Source organism: Sander vitreus, chromosome 14 (assembly GCF_031162955.1).
Source record: "Sander vitreus isolate 19-12246 chromosome 14, sanVit1, whole genome shotgun sequence".
Classification (NCBI taxonomy): domain Eukaryota; kingdom Metazoa; phylum Chordata; class Actinopteri; order Perciformes; family Percidae; genus Sander; species Sander vitreus.
The window spans coordinates 10,958,513-10,980,779 of record NC_135868.1 but is presented as its reverse complement, the minus strand read 5'-3'; the positions used below and the strand labels follow the sequence as shown (position 1 = coordinate 10,980,779).

Sequence of the window (22,267 nt, the reverse complement as noted above, 5' to 3'; positions counted from 1 at the left end):
CCGTCTCTACATAATGTAGTTTTTCCTGCGTGTCTCTACGGCGTGTAACGTGACAGCCAGTCACAGACATTATTGGATCTTGGTAGAAGCATGCTGGATGCTTATTGGCTCACTGATGCTGATGAGATTTACTCCTTAGGTATTGGAATTGGGTATTGAATGATGAGGCATTTTTCGATACTTTAGAGGCAATTCGATCGGTGCCTAAAAAGTATTGAATTCAGTACCCAGTAGGGTTGGGTACCTTTCGCATCTGAACCAATACCACTACCGATACCGGTACCTGGAATTCGGTTCCCAGTACCCAACAGGTACTTTTTTCGGTACTTTCCCTCTGTAATTACAAAAAAATTATTTCAGTTGTAAAAATAATTCCAAACCTATTTACTTAGAACATTATATTTATTTAGAATATTTTATACTGACAGAAATTAAACAAAAATAAAACCCCTCCCTCTCTCCTCCCAAACCCGTCTTTACAACCTATTAAATTGAATAGTTATTAATTTCTTACTCACTGTAACTTTTATTCTTGTATTTGTATATATATATTTTTTTTAGCTTGTTTTATTTTCATCACGACCGTTTTTAATTGCTCTTTAATGTTTCATGTAAAGCACTTTGAATTGCCTTGTTGCTGAAAGGTGCTGTAGAAATAAAGTTGCCTTGCCTTGCAACCTCAGCCTGTCAGTCAATCCCCAGGGCACATAAACCACCGTTGTACCTGCTCGTCTCAGAGGAAGTGTAATGTTAACAGCATCGCAACCGCTTTCGGCTCGCCATTAATATCACATCACAGTGAAAGGTGTCTGCGTGAAGTTTTGAAAAACTGTAACCACACTTATATACTTTATTAGCATTGCCGTGACTCACTGTGACGTGAAAACTGCAGAGCCGACGTAGTTTGCGCCGTCTGCGTGTGTGTGTGTGTGTGTGTGTGTGTGTGTGTGTGTGTGTGTGTGTGTGTGTGTGTGTGTTGGACCTCTGCTCTCTGTCAACATGCAGAGAGGACAGATAAGCTTGCGCTTACTCACAGGTACTGAAATTTGGCACCGTTTGATTTTACGTGAACCAATACTCTGTAGTACCGACGTGATTCGGTCGGTACCGGTAAAAGTACCGGGTTCGGTACCCAACCCTAGTACCCAGCCCTAATTGCATGTCAGTCTGTGCTGGTAGAGCTATTCTTTCTCTGTTGCCCTTTTCTGTTTCCTCTTTTTTGTTTGTTTTCATGTTAAGTGTTTTGTTTTTTTTATCCATCCTAAGGGTCTTAGGATAGATTGTAAGTCCTCCGGGATTTTGTGCTCTAAATATAAAACCGATTTGAGGCTGGATTGAAGCAGAACATGATCAGATTCGACAGGACCAAGTAGAACAAATTGGATTAGAAGAAAACAGAACCAAAAACAAAACCCAGCCACATGGTTGCATAGTTGCTTTTGTTTAACAGCAGTCGCCTGAGACAAACAGTGCACCAAAAGCCTGACGAATACAGTCACATTTTGTAAAATGATACAAAGCAAAATTCTCTTTCATCACGCAAGGTAGTAATCTTGGATTCTCTTTTTACTTGGGCCCCATCAAAAATATTGTCACGTACACGTTCATGTAGCGAAATTCATTTTCTGCATTTAACCCATCCCTCAAGGGAGCAGTGGGCAGCCATTTACAGTGCCTGGGGACCAACTCCAGATCTGAGTCAGTGCCTTGATGGTGGGGGAAACCTGAGCACCCAGAGGAAACCCACGCAAACATGGGGAGAACATACAAACTCCACGCAGAAAGGCCCGGACCTTCTTGCTGTGAGGCCACAGTGCTAACCATTGGGCCACCATGCTGCTAATAAGTCTTCACTGGAATATTGTCAGTGTTTTGTCTTATTTACAGCCTGCAGTTACATTGTTTTCTGGTAGGGGTTATGTGCCTTGTTTTATATTCTTTAATACCTTAACATATGCACATATAAATGAAGGTTTGCAGACCACACACTTTTACACATACACTCACACACAAATGCATACATGTGTACACAGATTGGCATGCACGTTGCACTGTCGCAAGTAATCCCCAACAGCCTCAGTTTATCTCAAACAGCTTCCAGGTGCACTCAGCTGGAACACATTCCTGCAATATGCAGAACATATACTAGCACACTTATGTTCAAACACACATGCATGTAAGGCAAACCCCCATGCAGGCCCACATACAAGCATACTAATGTCATCCAGGGGACACAAAAGAGAAGCCTCCTTCTCCCTAACAAGTCATTTCACCCTGCCGTTGTGTGTAATCCTCACCATATTTGACAGAAGGATCCTATTGTCACCAAAAACTCTGAGCCTCTTTCATGGATGTCTAATGATGTTTTATCACACTCTCGGCATCATGTTCACATTTCCCTGCATGTTTAAAAAAATAAATGAAAAAACACCTCACTTCAGAATACTTGTGTGAGTTAAAGCAGTGATTGATATGCTGTCTGCCTGGCACCCACCCTCCCCCTCTGTCTCTCTGTCTCTTTTCTCCTCATCTCTCCCTCTTTTCAAGATCTTACATTTTCACTAAAGTCCCCTTCTCTCTGTTATCATTCCACCAGAGGCTCTCAAAAGAAGCTTTGATATTGAAAGCAGGCTTGGCTTGAAAGGCAAGGGTTTAGGGGAATGTAAATGCTGGGGGTCTTTTTAAAGGAAGAGATCTTCCAGTTAACTAACACCTCACGCTCTGGCACTTTCTGCACTGCTGATTTCGTCTTTCTCTTTTTTTTCTCCTTGTGTGACAAATATGTATGGATTTGGGTCAAGTGAAGTTGATGAAATATTCTGACACATACGAAGGAAAAAACAATATCAAACTGTTATGAGATATTTGACGCATGCTGAACTATATTCCAACTTAGGCTGTTTGAACAGCAAATAGAGCTCTTAAATTATTATATTAAACCATTGAGCCTCCTTTATGGTATGTTCTTTCTAGGCACTGTATAGTCCCTGCTACGAGTTTATGCATCACAGAGTGTTGCGTGTAAGGTGAAACCTTACCCATGACCAATTTTTTTTCAAAGCTTTCTTATCAAATTCATTGAGGTCCAATAGGAAACCCTCCTCTCCAGGCAGGCAGCAGCCCCCTGTCATGGTTACACTGTCATCTTGGAACGGATTGACGTAACATTAGTCAAAGTCTAATGTACTTGTCAGTGTGTGCAGTCCCAGCATATCCGTGAAGGCACCCTGCTCAGAATCCTGCAGTGAGCTTCTGTTGGAGCATAGAGATGGTATCCTATGGCTATACCCCGTCCCACTCCCATTCACTATCTCTCTCTCTCTCTCTCTCTCTCTCTCTGTGTGTCTCCTTTGCGCCATGCCAACACATCACATTCCAGGCTTCCCTCCTGTGGCTCATGGTGCTACTTCAGCTCTCTGGCATCCCTGCCAACTACTGCTGCCCACAACAAGCCCAGTCCACCAGCTTGTCCCAGTCTGCCCTCTTATAGCTCAATACTTTTGTGTATTTATTCTTTAACAGGAAAACAGTGGTAATAATATAAATAATTAAAAAAAACATGTCCGGGGAAAAAAACACACACACAGTTTTTCCATGCACTTTACTATATACGGTCTTCTTCAAATAGCTCCGCTCCTCACTAATGAGCCCCTGGAGGGTTGTGCCCCGCAATCGCTCTCTTCAGACGCCATTACGGCCAGTGTGGCTTCAAAGATTTGGGTGAAACTATTATAACTGGGGACTGCTACCTGCCTGGATAGCTTTAGACATTATCAAAACCTGCAGTTTGCTAATGGGACTGAATGGACTTGACTTGAGAACAGGACTCGTGGGAGCTGTGGAAGTTCATATCCTGGGGTCTGGACTTCTTTTTGCTTAGATATTTGCTTTGATGTCTCAGTTGATGTAGATTTAGATAATAATAGGCTGCACTCTGAGTACATTGTTATGCAGTGTTTACTTTCTGCTCCTCTGTTCTACTTAACTCTACTTCATTTTTCAACTCTGTTATCAGCCTCTGCCCTTTCAAGGTGACCGCTCATGATGCAGATAATTCTATAGCTAATTAAAAACTCATCTCTGTGATGAAGAGATAATATGATTAAAAAAAAGAAATCATACATGGACTATAAAAACTCATTGATAAACTCTGTGACACTATGATGGTGCTGCTAATTTGCTGGTATCCTCTGCCAACTGACATGTAGTGCGCAAGCAAATGTCAAGTTAATGCAGCCGGTCACCCGTCAAGTAGGTTAAATTAATGCTAGGCAGCGAGGTGGAAGTCCCAGTGGTAGCTGTCTCTCTGCCAGCCCTGGTGACGTTTTTCTTTCTGGGATGGCTGGGGGGTGGGGGGTGGGGTTCTCTATCAGGGTTCTGATACCCCGCTGTCACCCCATCACATCCCGCTGCATCTGGCAGGTGTTGGACCCACGGGAGCACTGGCTGCACTCGTCTGGCCCCAGAGCTCTGCAGGAGCTGTCAGTCTGCCCAGCTACATCGCTGCTCTTTCTACCTCACCAGCACTGATGTAGACCTGAAACTCATACCACACACAATTCTGTAGTAGACTGTGCTGTGCTATACTGGCTCTCAGGATCTACTTTTTACTTGTATTGCAATCACAAAATAATTTTACACGCACTTGTCTGGGGTAGTCAAACTTGCTTTTTTTTATTGTTATTGCTGTGTGTCATTTAGTCTATTATGCCATATAATGATGCTGTATATACCTGATAAATGTTGTTTGGAACAAAGTTGTATAAAATAAATAAGGCACTCTTTTTCAAATACTAAATTATTGCTTAAACAAGATATGTGAGATGTATATGTTTCTCACCTTTATGTACATACCTACACTTTAGGTATTGTAGTCTGCTGTCAAATCTGCTAAGCAGCATGCACTGTTGGAGGCTTAGGAAACCAGCAGCAAGATATTTTATGCTAATGGGAACTGATGTTCTTTGATGCTGTTTACTCTGCTTTCAAACTGCTGTTTTAAAAGAAATCTGAAGTATAATACTGCCATACAGGAACTTCATTGAAAGTAACGGGGCAAGGTTTACTGCCCTTTGCACAATTGGCCAGATAAGTCATCAAGGATGCCCATCTCCAATCTGTCTTCAGCCCTCTAAGGCTAAGTTGTTGAACGAATACACCCATTTTTACCCACTGTACTGAAGAGGCAATTTCCTCTGAAGCTCAAGTGGCAGTTGTCTTTTGCCTCATTGTTCAATTAGAGGGGAGGAGAAAAGAGAGCTGGAGGGTTGCAGTAATACTTCTGGTCAAAATAAAAGCTTTTTGCAGAGACATCATGTCATCCATCTCCCAGTTAATGATACATCTTCCTCTTAACAGCAGTCTGAATGACCTTGTTTGTGTGGCCCGGTTAGTAGTGAGGGAGACTGTGGGAGGGAGTCTGGAAATGAGTCTGGTCATTGTCTGGAGAAGCAGGCAAGCATACAGAGAGATGGACGGAGAGAAAGTGCACTGGTCTCATCTTCGACCTGCTGCACTCATCAGGGAGGCACTGTACCACCTTGCATCTGATTAGCCAGACACTCATTAGACCTGACCTTGGATCCCAACATTACAAAACAGCATTGAAAAAAAACAACACTTTTATTGCATATGAGGGTGGAAGCAGTTATTCCTCCCATAAACATTTTCTCAGAGAATTAAAGTTTGGATTGGAAGGAAGATTAAGATGGGGCGAGGACAGCGTGCCAGCGAAAAGCAGGCTAGTAGAATTTAATGAGTTTTGTGTTTCAGCTGGGGAGCCCGCTCGCTCCCCACTAATTACGCTTTGTAACGAACTGAGATCTGGGGAGCATCGCAGGAAGACAAAGGCTCTGAGCAGTACGGCAGCAAGTGGCTGGCAAAACAAAAGAGCTGCATACACACATTTCAAGCCCACATGGACAGATAGAACGGGTGTGAGAGATGGAGGCATGCTTACAATTGTTTTCCAAACCTTCCCTGGTTACCCCCCATGTTAAGGGTAATGAGATGTAGACGGAGATGTAGAGCTTGAACCTGACGAACGAGCCTTTCCATTTGGCTCGCCAGACACGTGGTGCAAACTCCGGTGGTAGAAAACGAGTTGTGCAGAGACGATGGGATTGTCAGGATAATTAAATCAACCTCTGTGGACCTCATGCAGTTCCAGCTCTTTAACTAGATAAACAAAGACCACATGCACACACGCTTGCTCAGAAAAACACACCCACATTAGAGGCAACACTGCCTCCTTTTGAAAAGGAGGCCAACTGCAGCATTTGATGAGGAAGTCCCAGCTCCTGAAGCGTGTGTTTCTTTCCTTCATTAAGCTGCAAGCGCCTACGGGGAATCTAATACTCTTCCCACACCACAGTGCACAAACAGCAAACTATCAGGCTGACTTTCAACTGCGACTTTCAGCAGAATAAAACCAGCCTACTTTCTTCTCTCCCTCTCTGTCAATCTCTCTCTCTTTCTCTCTCTCTCTCTCGCTCCCATTCTCTTTCACTTTCTCTCTCTCACCATCTCTTTCAACTTTTTTTTCAACAATTTGCTTCTGGCACAGTTTAAATGAAACTTGCCCTCTTACCAATGGATTCTAACCTTTAATATTCTGGCTCTTTGTTGGCAAGTGTGTATCCAACTTTCATCATGCAATATGTATCGTTATCAGCCTGTGGCTCCCTAACCCTCACTACGAAATGTTTGTGTGTTGCTCTGCCCAAAGCTCAAGCTACTGTCAGATGAGAAGATTCAATTTCAACTTTGACTCATTGCTGTTTATAAGTCTTGCTCCTGTAATTTGAATGTTTTGCCAAACTCAGCTCTCGACTATTGCCTTACCTGACATCATACTCCTAGTATTGCCAACATGCAACAGCATTCAGACTCCATCAGGCCTCATAATTTGTTTGTGTGTTTACGACGCCAATTTCATTAAAGCCAAAGCAGCCCAATGCGTGACTGCGGACCTCGTCCTCCACCATGCCTCCCTACCATCTTATGGATTCTCTTCCAGCTGATTTTCCCGTGCAGAAAACCCCCTAAGCCCCGTCTGCATTCCTTTCCAATTAAGCCAGCATCATCTGATTCCTATTACTCTAATTATAGCAGCCAGGGATGTGAGTGAGAGAGGGGCAAGAGAGGCAGAGAAAGACAGAAGTAGCGAAAGAGAGTAGAGCATGGCGAGCCTTCACACTTAAGAGAGCAGGAATGTGTAGTGTAGCCGGGCCAGCCTTGAGGTCAATCCAAAGGCAATAACAACAACAATAACAACAACAGTGACCAACAACAAAAAGTTCTTCACAGCAACAGCAGCAAAGATTTTAGTCAAACACATCGCTGTAGTCGGTAATGGTGGAAACACACGATAGTGGCAGACCTTGTAATCATGCAACACACACTTAACAAGGTCGGGCTAATGGAAGAACATAGGTGTTGTTAATCACACTATGACGTGATGAGCGTTAATCCCCTTGGTTTGTCTTGTAAAAGGACATTGTATAAAAACAATTCTCCTCCCTGTCTGAAGTCATGTTTGACACCCGCAGGCCCACATAGAAATCTCTGATTTCATTACTTAGAATGGCACTGTTCATACACTAGCAAGCTGCCAGTGCTGTGGGTCATCGTGATTTGTTTTCACAGCCGACTGCCCAGGGAGAGATGCCAGGGCGCTGGACTGCCCTGTTTTTTAAGGCTTGTTTGGGAGGGTAAACACATTTCTCTCTCTGTTTCTTTCTGATTCTCTTAGTGCCTGTCTGTGCCTTGACATCTCTGCTCCTCTCTCCAAATACCTTCTTTCCACCCATTGCCTGAACACTCTACACATTGGAATCATTCATTAGTTACTTTTCTTCAATACCATATACCAATAGTTGGTTGCACACAAACATAATGTGTAAAAAGTTCCTTGAGTGCAGTGCACACACACCTGAACGCCACACATTTACTGCCGTCATATTAGGATGAAAGTCTTCTTTGACAGCTGTGGCATCAAACGGCGGGCCCTGTTAATGATGCAGACACTCTCAAATTAAGAGCTCATTAGATGCCGTCCAGATAACACACTGATGTTGTTGAAGGATTTATAGAGAAGGCTAGCGTTTCCTACTTTATGTTGGTGTGTTTATTGTGCAGTCTTGTGCAATGGGCCTCAACATCGCTTCCTACGCCGCTGTTGTTGTTTTTAGTGTCTTTTAACTTAAGTCACAGACAAAACATTGTTGCACGTTGGTACAAGCAAGGATATATTGACTGCAATGACAATGGCATTGACCATGATAATGTCCTCTTTAATGGCAATGATAAATGATGGAGTGATAATGGAAATGACAAAACCTACACTTGTGGCAGTTAATTATCCGGAGACATAAAGCAGGTGTTGACATCAGCTGACTGATTTATTTAAAGTCCCCTTGCATGGGATTTTTCCCACTTCTCTTGATCTCGACCCATGATGACTTCTGGATAAGGTGAACTCTTCCGTCTTGCAGGATGCTCGTCCTTTTTTTCCTTTCTCTGTTTCTCCAGAGTCTAGAGTTCACTCACTCTGTCATGCTGTCATGTGGACACTGATGTCCCTGTCTCTGCTGCCAAGACCCATGACATCTGTCTAGACACTCCTATGCTGTTGGCTTACAAACCAGGGACTCCCCATCCTGATTACCCAGCAACCATCTCACATCCTTTCTTTTGGTCCTGCCACCTATTATCCTTCGTTTACACTCACACACAAATCACTTCCTCTCTAGTTTAGTTGTATTGTGGTGTAGTCCTTATTGCGATGAAATATACCTACTGTACACAAGCACCTGCGACCTAATTGGCATTGTTCACACACATCTCTGTACCTGGATGATTTAACTGTATTTAACAGGGAACTGTATTGTTATTGTTGAGATCACAGCGGAAAACAATTGCGCCATTGTAGATCTCTTCAAACCTTTTGTTGATGCTGTTTGTTCAGAGTCCACAGCTGACTTTACTTTACATTCTGCCCCATCTAATTATGTACTTAATTACATGTTGTGGACATTAATTTCGGAGGATGCGAACACAGGATAAACAGGGTAGCCAACATGCACACATAAAAGCATAGTTAAAAGTGTGTTTGTTTATTTGGGATCCTCATTAGCTCCTGCATTGCAGCTATTTTAAAAGCAAAGATACATGAGTTCATACAGCATTCTGTCACCTCTGCACATTGTTGTTGACAGGTCAATTTACCTAGCCTGACAAGCCAGACCCACACCAAGATGTTGGGTCTGGGAACTCACCATTGACAGGGCTCAATCCGAGGGGCGGGATAAATGGTTGTCTTTCAAATTCTTTCTGCACGCAATAGGATAGCACTACAACCAAGCAGAGCAACGCTAGTTGATAGATTCAACTTTTGCCCTAACACATCTTCCTTTTTTAAGAATGAGTTCAGTGCTATTCTTTGTTCTTTTCGTAAATGTATGCATATTAACTAGGGCCCAGAGGCAGCTGTCAACAAACGGGAAAACAAAAGGGCTCCTGTGTAGAACACATTGATCATGTGTAATTATGTGGTGGTTTGTCAACACTGTCACGTTTTCTGTCATGTTTCAATAAAAAAATGTTGTTTCATGTTTACCATAATCATAAACACGTATGGTAAGACCTTATTTTATCATAATTTATTGTGGGCATGTTATCGACTTAGATGAACTGAGATTTTAACTATAACCGACTGTATTAATAGAGGATTGTCATGTTAACACCTCAGTAAGTTTTAATGATCCCTCTGTCGCCTCTGTCAAATCAACTTACAACAACATATTGCATTTGCAAAGAAATATATTCAACATGTCATTAAACATACTGTATGTGCAGCTATCAGGCAAAAAGAGAGATTAATGAGAATTCAAAACAATCGAACCAGCATGGTTTTTAATGTGTCTGAAAGAACACGTTTTAGAATAAGTATTAAGTACGTACAGGTATTCTTTTTCTCACAATCAAAACCTGGTTCATAGCAGCATCAAGAACCTGTGTTTTGTGACAGGAAAGGAACTAATACTCCACATCAGTGTTTTGTAATTGAAAATGATTGCATCAGTTCCACCACTGAACCTGACGTCACATAAATGTTGATTTGTTCTGAGTGGCTTTCCCCCGCACAACACTTTCATTATTGCTTTTTTATTACTTTTGTTGTTGCTGTTTTCCATTGAGAAATAATTCTTTAATATATGTTTCAATATTTCCGCGGCTCTCGCCTCCACCATGTTGTCATTTCTCTGGGCAGATATGACAGAGCTAAGGCGAGGTATTTCTGCTACAGTTAGACATATGAGGCTCACGTCGCTGTGTAGTTTCACGTGGCAGCCTTAGTGTTCCCCGGTGAGTAGTGGCACATTAAGGAATAACAAATGAGTCCATGACCCAGGGTAGTTATTCAGGGTGTGTTTGTGGAGCAGGCAAACAGCGTATGCTATTTGCTTTGCAGTAGATTCATAAGTGAAAATTGCATTGTGCCTCCATTTGGAGAGCAGGTGATGGAGTGTGGAGGGAAACAAAGAGATTGTCACTCTCCTGGTTTCTGATGATGCTGTACCACTCTGCTAAAAGGCTCACACATCCTGACTGTCATCTTAACACTGAATCTGACTTGTCAACATACCGTGTGTGTCTGCTTTTTGAACTAGATAAAAAAAGAGCTGTGAGTCTACTATCTTGTGAAATTCTTGTGTATTGGCTGGTGTTTTGAGCATGTGAGAAAGTCATGTGACTTATCCTTCCTCCGTCTGTAAATTTCGATCCTCTGACCTAGCTAGTCTGGTGAACAGTGGAGGTTTTTGGCACGGGCGAAGCGGGCAGCTGCCCGGGGCGCATTTTTTTATGACTCATGGGGGGCGGCACGAGCACTTAAATAAATCCTCGAAGTGGTTTTCTACTGTATTATCTATCATTTCACCGTGTGGGGAATTGCAAATTTGCACCCCTGCTTTCTGAGAAGGTGCCGTGTGCACACTGCACAGAGAAGCTGTGTGAGAAGGGGAAAGGGGAGGTGGGAGCGGGGGACAGTTCACCTCTGGGTTGAACGGGGTTGCTGGGTATAGGTGCCGATACCGTTGGTGCTCCGCTAATACTGAGCACCCACGAAGCTGATCGCGGTTATGTGTCAGTTAAACTTTTCATCTCAATCCTATCCTGAGTTGAAAGAGCCTTGCCTACTTTACGGCTTTATTATCGAGTTGATAGTGTGTTCGTGTCGGCCGTCTGAAATGCAAACATTTTTTGACTACTTTTTTTTTAAAGGGCGTGCGCCCGTGAGCATTCAATAGGGGAGCAGATTTCATACAATAACATCATTGATGATTTTGCATCAAGGAAGGCCAGAAAGGTCAGGTTTTAGTTTGTGTTTTCTGTTCTTAGTGCAATAGTGTAACAGTTAGATTCTCTTTAGTGTGTTTTCACATTTGTGTGATGAAGGATTTGTGCTATTTAGAATAGGCCTATTTATTCTATATTTTATTTGTATATTATTCTTAATATTTTATATTATTGTTGCTCTCTGCTATTGTTAAAAGTTGGATATATCATATTTTATATATTTTTTGGCACATTTATATATATATATATATATATATATATATATATATATATATATATATATTATAACAACATAAGTGAAAGAGAAAATTACATTTCTCAATTGCACAAATCTTTCATTGGAACATTTGAAAAACACACTTAAGAGAATCCACTTATTTAACTATTGCAATTACAACAGGAAACACACTTTTTAAGGAGCACAATCTCCACCTCCAAGACAATTCTGCACAAAATATGACAGTATAAGTTATCAGAACTTAAAATAAATGTACACTATAATATAGTAATTTTGCAAAATGTTGTGTTTTTTTTTGGGGGGGGGGGGGCTCGAAGGGGGTCTCGCCCTGGGTGTAATTCAATGTAGAACCGCCACTGCTGGTGAGCACATTCTTCACACAGACATGTGTCTGGGGAGACGCAAGAGGGAGGGCATGCTATGTAGCCTTTTGAAGTCAGTTAACATCCACAGCTACAGCTCATTTGACCCTTGCACCGTGGAGTGAACATGCATGACGATTTTATGATGCGGTGAACACCGTCAAGGTTCAGCTCCGAGGAACGTATGTGGTGAAGCTCTGGGAACACCATGCATAAAACAAGACAGCCTCTCTGAAGTGAAGAAGAAGAGCATGTTGGAGACACATGAGCAATTTAGGTGTTTTTAAGTGCATAGGTCACTGTGCAGCATATCTGTGATCTTGGGAACCTAAAGGATTAGTTCCCAACCGTTAATGTTTTTTTAAGCAGATTTGGCATTATACTGCCTCTTGGAATGGCTAAAGCTTGTTCAGTACTATTATTTTCACAGTAAATATGCGAAAGACCACCCTCACATCAATTTGTAATCCTATTTGTGTATTTATTTTCCACCTAAATACAGCAATGTGGATATAAATACATACATTATTTTGCCCCAGGTCATTTCTAATTTGTAGCTGAGCTACTTCAAAATCTTTTGCAAGTACCCTGGCATCTGCAGAACCCTCTGTGGTACACAAACCCTTGGTTGGGAACCACTGACGTGTAGAGAGAGCCTTTTAAAGTCATGGGTGCGTTCCGATCACCAAGTAGTCCTCTGCGAAGTGGAGTATTCAGCCTTGTTAAGTATGATTCCAAACCACAGGAAGCAAAAATGCTCCGTTCAGGGGCAAAAAACTGGAAAAACTGAACAACTGTTCATTAGTTTGCCGGAAGTTGGCAAGCAAGATTACGCATCAGTCATTGCCAGGCACCCAGTAAGTGTGCCGGGTTTTAACGCAAATTAAACATATTGGCCAAACAGTTGAATTGCAACTCCCAGCCCGTCAATACTTTTATCCACTGACTTACATGGCAAAAGAGACGTTAGTAAATCAGTGGATTCATTTGTTTTGAGCGTCACAACCCCCGCAAAATGACTCGTTTTACTATCACAATATGATCCATTTGGTCTGATAACATTTGGAAAGTCTACAAGAACTGCGCAATTAAATAATTTAATCCCCATTCAAGTTAGCATAGCGCTAAACTGGAAGTAGCCGGATCGGCCAGCGGAGGTCTCAAGTGCGCCTGCTCTATGGGCCGCACGGTGTAGAAACACTGTCGATCATCCGGGTAATCTTTGGCTCCATGATGGCTTCATGCGCCACTGCATCCGCCTTGAATGCTGTATCCAGTTCTTATTATACATCCATGGTTATTGCGTCTCACTGGAGTGAAACCATACATCTTGTAAATGAATCAAATAACATTTATACACAAGTTACATACATTTCAATAGAACAAGTTTTGTAATGGCTTAAATTTTTGTTTCAATATTTCATTTCAGTAGTGTAAAATTTCCACAGTAGCAGCAACGTATCCAAGGTGTTTACGTTACCAGGGTAATGCACATAGGAAGTGATACCTGCCTTGGTGACGTTGCAGGGTGTTCCGAATGGAGGAATTTTTTGAAGGAAGTTCCCTTAACCGACATTTCCTGAACAGGGAACAGGGAGTATTGTTTATGTATACTGTGGGACACAACACAGCTCCTGGGTGTGCAGCTCCATTTGCTATAATAATGCAGAGCAAAAGTCAGTGGTTTGAATTTCACAGTTCCCAAGAGAGACACAAAAACACAATTATAAAATCACAGCTCTTTGTTTAAGTGTTGAAAAAGTGTTTTTTGTCTGTTTGTTGAACTATTTTGAGTAGTTGAATTAGGTACTCACTATAGTTCAATAATCAGAATTACCACTCCTCCACATACAGTAGCTGAATGGAAAGACCTGACCTAACGTGAATGGCATTGCGAGGTGGGAAGTGCACAATCATCGTGTCTTCACCAGTAGGAAAGCAAACATGCATAAAAGTTAGTGCATGTTGCCCCTCGATAAAATCAATGTGCCCAAACAAAAGGAGTCAAGCTGTTCTTTTGTTCTTTTTAAAGCATTAATTCCAACAAAGCCACCATGGAATGACACATGCAAAATACTACTGAGTCCCACTGGCTCTCCATGGACTTCAGTTATGTTTTTTGGGTGCCTGGGGGAAAGCCTCCACCAAATAGTAAAAACCTCATTTTGACACTCTGCCCTATACAACAATTACAGGATGTCATGTGTTCAGTTTGGTATTCTGTCTTATCTCTGTCTAAAGTAAATGATCAAGTGTTCTCAACTATGTGGATTACACTGAAAGAGGAAAATTGGTGAATTGGTGTAATAGTAATTTGCAAAAGAGAGGTTATAAGGGTTTCCTATGTTAACAGTCAAACTGACAAAAAAGGCAGGAGAGAAAAGAGGGAGAGCTCTTGTAAAGAGTGAAAATTGATCTGTAATTTACAGATACAGTGGGTTTCAGCCCACAGAGCTCCTCATGTTGGTCAGTGGTGGAAATCAAACAGATTGCCACCATTTCCTGTTAACACCCCCTTCGTCCTCTCCAAAACCAAAACCGTCACCAGCACTCTCCGACTTCACATGATGTCAGCCAGGAAGAATTCAATCTCAGAAATGATATCATGAATGATGCATAAGACGGAAAAATGCATTTACCCTGGCGACAACACAATGAGCTGTTGTTGCAAACACCGTAATGGAAAAATATGAAGGTTACGGTGATGAAAATGTATTATAAAACTGGGAAGACATTTGTGAATGTTGTCTACTCCTGAGCTGAGGGAGCACGACAGGAGGACATAACAACAGCTTATGAGGAAATTCTTCAATATTTTCTACAAAGGCAGGATGAATTTGACTTAAAGTCCTCGGGGAGTGTAGCAAAGAGTATCTTTGCATGCATGTGTGCCTGCCCACTTATACTATGAATGCATAAGTTTTGTATCCTTTTGCTGTAGCACAGGGGTAAGGCGGGTGTGCCCATCTTCCATGTTAATAATGAATTTTTGATATGAGCTCCACATGAAATTTTAATCTCTGGAATATTAGCTCACCGAGGGAGATACAAAATCAAATCAGGGGGTCGTGATTAAGCGGGTGAAGCGCATATCGACCCATTTAAATTCACATTAACCTGCCATCAAAATGTATGAGCCATGACATCGATGGCAGGCATAATTTAATGGTGTTATGTCTGTTTTGCAAAGTAAAGGTGTGATCCCTCCATCACACATCTGTAAAATATGTAAAATGACATTTAATATAGTAGATGATGCTCAGAAATATTAGAGGATAAGGCTGCTTTTTTTCTTATCAACAAATCCCTTGAAAATACCAAAATCAGCAATGAATTTCTCCTATTAAAAAGCATTGCTTTTGTAGCCAAAGACTAATGTAGCTTATTCCTCTGCCAAACATCTCCAATGCTGTCATAAAAATTATTAAAAACACATATCAAAGGGCCACAAACTCACCAGAGCACCAAATGTTTGTTCAGCTGAAAATACTCCCCAACAAATGCACTATTTGCTCCAGTTTGAGTAACATTTGCTAAAAAAAAATCACAGCTCCCTGCTGTTTGATGAAATTACTTTTTTTAACAATGAAACTATATTTTTCACATTTTCTTAAAAGGTGAATGTCAAATGGCAAATGAAAGTACATACCAAAAACCGATTTTGTGCTTTATTCTGGAATGAATATTTCACCAGCTACGCCAGCAGAGAGTACGTAGGCCCAGCTGAGAGAGTTAGTAGAACAAAGCCCCACCGCTGTGTTAGCAAACTCAAAGGCTCAATAATGTATCACCCACTTTTGTTCCTTCCGCAGCATCTATCATCTCAGCATAATACAGAGTAGCGAGAAAGCCATTTTCCATAGCAGTAATAAGACAAAGATTGACTGTGCGTGTTTGTGTGTACAATCACGTGCATTGGCTGTGGGTTTGTGCATGTATGAGCTACAGAGCTGTGCAGGAGCAGTGTGTGTAATTATGTGAGTGAATGAGTGTAGATCTTAAAACAAAACTAAACACCTTAGTGCCTCTGGGCCGCTAGGACACACTTAGTTGTCATTGGCTTGGATTGCACTCATGGGAAGAAATCCGTAGCTGAATAATGTGATGTATTAAGCTGTGCTCTGCAGCAACGTATGGTAATTTGTAAGATTTTTATTTAATCAGGTAGCATTGTATTCCAGCCAAATGGAACACTGCGTGAGCAAGGTGAACCTCTAATCTTGCTTCCAAGCTTCATATCCGGCTAGTTTTATCTTTTTGTATCTTATGAGAAAAACACATAATTTAAAAAAAAAAAAAAAAAAAAAAACGTTGTGCCCTGTGTCAAACTTCAAATTACTTTTTGGTGTGAAAATACTGAGAGGTTAATTAATGGGCAAAATCAACCATCTGTTTGAGAGCTTACAGTGAGGATGATGACTGATCAGGAAAGCAGACTGACTGTGCCCATATAAATCATTTTTGGACCATAAAGATAGGGCATGTGATGTTCTATTACAGTGCTTATCTCGCTGTTATATTCTCACATCCTTTTGATTATATTCTCATACAGGTTTTGATGAAAACATGCTTAAACTTTGTGTAACATTTTAACAGATACGTAACATCTTTTTAATCACTCTCAAACCTACAGGTGTACATGCCGAGGTGATTACTGTGATGCTACCTACAAAAGTGATTCAAATTATGAATTCAAGCAAATATGTTATCTATAACAGAAAAAAAACAGGTTTAATTCAGTTCCTTAAGCACCAACAGCTGTATGTCTACACGGTATGTTTGCATCCGTTATCTTAAACCCCTGCCAATACCCATTTATCAAAGCGCTATTAAAGCCATGTTTAAATGACAGGTATTTCAAGGCTGTTTGTTCAGACGTAATATGGTAATTGGATTGAAAATGGCTGCCCTGGGTGATGGCACAGATCCTCCGCCTCACAGCCCTGTGTTTTCCAACAGAAGGTTTTCGTCAGCCCCCCTCCCCCCTCGCCATCTTTCTTTTACTCTGTATCATGCTGTTCTGTGACTGAGCACGTCTAGGTCGGAGAAATGTGTGCATATGTTGGATTGTAATATGCGTTTGTATATCTCAGCGTGTTTGTGAGGATGTGTGTCAGATTCAGAGAGAGGATTCAAGCCTACAAATTTTCACCGTCTGCCTCTAGAACCAGACTGAATACATTTAGCCATTGTAGAAAACACACACTGACAATTCTCCTGTGCTGAGAAATACTTCTATACTAATGCAGAATAGATACATTATCTCCCCTTTGTTTAATGTGCAGCAACTTACAAAACCTAATTCTCCCACCAAACTCTGACCCACAGCATAAAATTGTGGCGTGGCTCTGTATACTGTGGCTACAGTGGACAGAGGCAGGCTGTGATGAGGACACAATGTAATGTGAAGTCTTGGATGTGGATGGGGTTTGAAGTTTGAGTGTCACAGAGGGGGCTTGATAACAGACAGGATGGCAGAGTGTTGAGAAAGTATTTGACAACAGCCTCTACAAAGGGAAAAGTAGAGTGAACCTGCCATTCGCTCATCAGTGGCAACAGTAAATGTGGAAGCGCTCATCAAAGGGCAGTAAGCTGCCCGCCTGACTTTGCCTGCTGTTGCCTGACCAGCTGACTAGCCAGCTGACAGAATGATGGTTCCTTTGTAGTGCTACCTTTTTGTCTCCAAATTTTCTGGCTCCTCACAAATTCAACTCAAGCTTTTGAAGTGAGTTGATGCGTTCATATGCTTCTCTTCTCGCCAACTCCCTGATCCAGCATCCCCCTACTCCTTCCTTCCAATTGGTCGGCCCGCTTGCCTTTTGAATGCATTCTGCAGACTCAGGCTCCCACAGCAACATCTGAGTGCAGATCCTCAGCCTATATACAAAAGCACTGGAATGTTCCCTCTGGCATCTGCAAACTTGTCAGATACACATCCTCACAGCAGCAGCAACAACACAACTACTGCTTCCTTGCAGTTTTCTCCTACCAGACAACACAGAACCCCATTGTCTTTTCGTTTAATTGTGCTCCTTCAGGCTGTTGGTTAGTCACAAAACAGGTCAGAGTGGCATACCTGAGGGAAGGGAATAGTGTGGTGTAAAACTAAGGATTGGCATTGGTTATATACGCTCATGCACAGACAACCTCGTAGAGTGTGTACCGGTGCTTAGAGGAGCAGCTGAGAAGCCCTGTAGAGCCAATTACACATACAGCTCTAATCTCTCGAGCAAGCTGAATGGAGAGAGGAGCAAGGAGAAGATTGGAGGAGAAGGGAGATGGCAATTGTGGGGTAGGAAGGACAAGCAGGAATGTACTGATGTAAAAAGTTAAGGAAGCAGTAGAAAGAACGTAAGAGAGACGGAGGGAGGGTTCCTAAGTGAGAAGAAATGAAAAGTGTTGACAAAAACAAGTTTGGAGAAAGAGAGGCTATGGAGAGGTCAGTGGTATGAAAAGGGGAGAAAATGAAGACAGAATGGGGTGAAAGAATGTGGGAGATATAGTATGAGAAAAGAGTGAGGGCGGCTCCGAGCCTTAACGTGGCGTTAGATGCAGTGCCCCGAGTCAAGACACATATCTATCCGTCTAACTTTTATCAGTTAAATGGATACAGCTCTGAGAGCCCCCTAGGCGGAACGTGAGACTTCTAACAGCTGACGTATTTGTTTCCCCTCAAGCATTGTCAAAGGCAACAAGGGCTCCCTTTAATGTGTTATATCTGCCTGTCATGTCAGCCGCCGCCATCTCTGTCTTTCTCTGCAGCTTTCTCTTTCTTACCTTTTCACTATTTCACCTTTGCACCATGATCTATAACTCCTATTTTCTCTTTCTTTTTTTTTTTGCATACCCAGATCCGTGCCCACCCCACACACACACACACACACACACACACACACACACACACACACACACACACCTTCCCCTGTAGCATAGTAATGTTCTCAGAAATTACAGTGAGGTAAACAGAGCAGGGTGTCGAAATGAAATAACCGCTACAGGGCTGTCAGCTCTAGCGAGTGGGCCATCCGTCAGTGGGAAATGACACGTCGTCTCTCTCTCCCCCCCTCCTGTCACTGTATCCCTCCTGTCCTCCTGGTGGCAAGGTGAAGGAATTATGTTCATCAAAGGCCCAGCGCAGCCTGGAGCCTTTCCATTAGCCTTCTACAACACTGGTCAATGGTGAGGGGACAGACACAAATGCCATAACACACACAGGAAGCATAAACACATCAAGCAAAAACGACACAGCATTACACTATATATATATATATATATATATATATATATATATATATATATATATATTTGATGGAACACATGCATAATTACTTTGAGATAGGATGGATATATATATATATATATACACACACAGGTACACACATGCACACACACCTCAATTACCGTTTCATTCATAGCCTGACAGCAGAGCGTGTGCGAAGGCTGACATTAAAGGAAATTAAATCTCCTTGTGGAATGGGGCAGCCCATCTCACCTCCCGTCAAAATGCTCCTATTTCCACTCCTCCCCGTAACCTTCTCATCTGGGTATTTAGGGCTTTATGGTGCGGAACGTCATCAAAGAGGTAACTTAGCGCAGCGGCCGTGCGTAGATGAGGCCTCCCCGCGTTAATCCCCCAGCAAACGGAGCCTTCTACTATTAGCCCACGCACACAAATTACCGCTTTGCATTCTGTCGCACTCTTTCACCGCGTGTACTGTCACATGCTTTTAGAAAAAAAGTGCTTTCAAAGTGCATTCCCAAGCGTGCACACACACACACATAAACTCTCATATCATTGACTTAGCCCAGTGACTAAGTCAGTCAGTTAACTCTTTGATCCAGACCTCCTGTCTGCATTGGAATACGAAGCCTATTTGACATAATCCTGAAAAACATCGCCTCACATAACCGATGAAACTCAAAGGAAAGCACAGCTGCACGGCTACACCAAAGGGACTTAGCAGGAGAGTGACACGTGTACAGTACATTTTTTACCGGCAGATTTAATTAAGCCTCATTCACTGCAAAATCCTGTGTTAAACAAACTCTTGTGTGCTCTTTCTGAAGCCCGTAAATGTAACAAACCTGCAGAAGAAGGAGGAGTTTAATTTGGTAATTGAGTTCCTGGTTAAAGGAGAAATAGGTTTTTCTGCTTTGACATTGGGCCCCGGCTTTTTCCCAAAGGCTTTAATCAGATCAAGCATGTCCTGTCACATAAGACGGCTAATTAATCAGGGAAGGGACCAGTCTTCTCCTCTGACAGATGGAAAGATGGAGGCAGGACGCTGGTGGAGGCACTTCCTCTCCTCCTTTAACCTCCTCCTCCGTCATCAACAGAAAGCAAAACATGACAGAGTGAGACAGTGTTGCCTGTGGCTAGGCACAGGGAGTCTGTAAAGCTTCTCAAAGACAGTGTTTACATGCAGGCTGCAACTGAGGTATCTCCACAACCCCCGACTTAGAAGAAGACAGACTTCTGTACTTGTGTTGCTGTTTACAGTACTGCATATGCGTGTTAAAAAGATCACTGAAAATGCATGTTTCTCATCTTTTTGAGGCATTTATTTAAAGTTGAATCAACTGAATTTAAAGTAAATAAAAACTGTATTATAGTTATGTGCATACTTTCTTAAATTATTTCAGGCAAAAGTCAGTTAGTTATATGACTTGTCCTTGAAGAACTAATGAAATTAACATTTTTCAGCTTTAATATCATTCCATACATTTTTAAAGATATTTGTCTTGCTTAATTGCTATTTTTATTTTTTTATTGATCTAAACTGGATTAATATGTAGCCTAGACTAGAAGTTTTCATTTATTGCATTAAATACATACAGTTCACAATGGCAGCTTCAAAACATCCATTCAGAATTATCCAAAAGATCCACGTCTTTCAGTTAAATACATGCAATTGACTGACCCACATTTGAAATAGATTGGTACAAGATTATTCCTCTCTAAATACCTGTGAGCTGAAGTGTATGCAAATCTTGCAGTATTTGATCATCAAATTACACTGGCCATCAACCACAGCATAGATGCTTTTTGTTGCCCTTGTTAGCTTTAACCTGCAGTGGTCCTGGCTGCTGTTAGAGAAATGGTTTGGAGATGATGTTGATGTTGGATAAAGAAGAGATGTGATAAACGAGAGCTGGTAACAGATCATAATCTGGCTGGCTGCCTGCCTGATTGGATGGTTTACTTAATAACTGGGAGGGAGGTTGGATTGAATGCAATTTGATATGTTAGAAAAGAATGTGCTGACGTGCATACAGCATCATAAAGATACATAATTAGAGATAAGGATGACATAATGAAGTTTCATGCTTAATTTTGAGACTGGCTGACTTGTAGCATAGATGGATGGTTGACTTGCATGGTGGCTGCCTGGCTCAGTGACTGATTGACTGGTGTGGCTAGGGCTGCTGTTTCCAGCTGTTCTACTCTAGAGCTCACAGGGCCTTCTGCTACAGGTACCTCAGGCTCAACCCACCACCAGCTGTGCTGCTTCACCTAGCTAGCAGCAGCCTCTGGGCACAACAGAGAAACCGCTGTTGTACAACACACACTACACAACTTGCTCTGTTTTTATCCCTCTTTCAAACTTAAATTGATTCATCAAGAAACACACCCAAAAGACACCATAGAAACTATAAACTACATGCATACTGTTGATACAGACTTTCACTGTCATAATACCTTCCACTTACGCAAATCCATAATGTAGCCTACACACTATCTGTCTCACACATACAGCCAGATGCACAGTGAACTATTGGTTTATCCATATTGCATGTGAACAGATCAGTGTGTCAGTAAGGCCAAACATCATGTGAGTTCAGCCAGAGTTTGGTTCCACTGTTGGCAGCATTGTTACGTGATTTCCCACGACACAGAGCTGATGCATATTTCATAATTCTTACACTTGTTGGTGATACATTTCTCATCTTTTCCTCTCCTTCCCCCCCTCCCTCTCCTCTATCCATCCTCCCCTACTATTCTAACTCCTGGCCCTGCAGCAACAGGAGCAGGACCCCACCAACCTGTACATCTCCAACCTGCCGGTGTCTATGGATGAGCAGGAGCTGGAGAACATGCTGAAGCCCCTGGGCCACGTCATCTCCACGAGGATACTGAGGGATGCCAACGGGGTCAGCAGAGGAGTTGGCTTCGCCAGGTACACGATAGTAATGCTGCTGCTATGGAAGCAATAATTTATTTTTAAGTAATGGATTACAGTACATGTGCCCTCACACAAATTTGAATTCCATACTTAATGTATAATTGTAATAATTTTTGTGGTTA

The 22,267-nt window shown here is 42.0% G+C and overlaps 1 protein-coding gene across 7 annotated transcripts in view; it reads left to right on the top strand.

The window, feature by feature from the left end:
• rbms3 (RNA binding motif, single stranded interacting protein) overlaps positions 1–22,267 on the top strand; it is a 285,669-nt gene that overhangs the window by 195,728 nt on the left and 67,674 nt on the right. For 5 of the 7 annotated variants that reach the window (XM_078266934.1, XM_078266937.1, XM_078266935.1 and 2 more), the window contains one exon: positions 21,974–22,139. In XM_078266934.1, the coding sequence (XP_078123060.1) occupies positions 21,974–22,139 (166 nt within the window). The remainder of the gene's footprint in view (positions 1–21,973; positions 22,140–22,267) is intronic. The other 2 variants (XM_078266936.1, XM_078266939.1) reach the window with 1 other exon arrangement.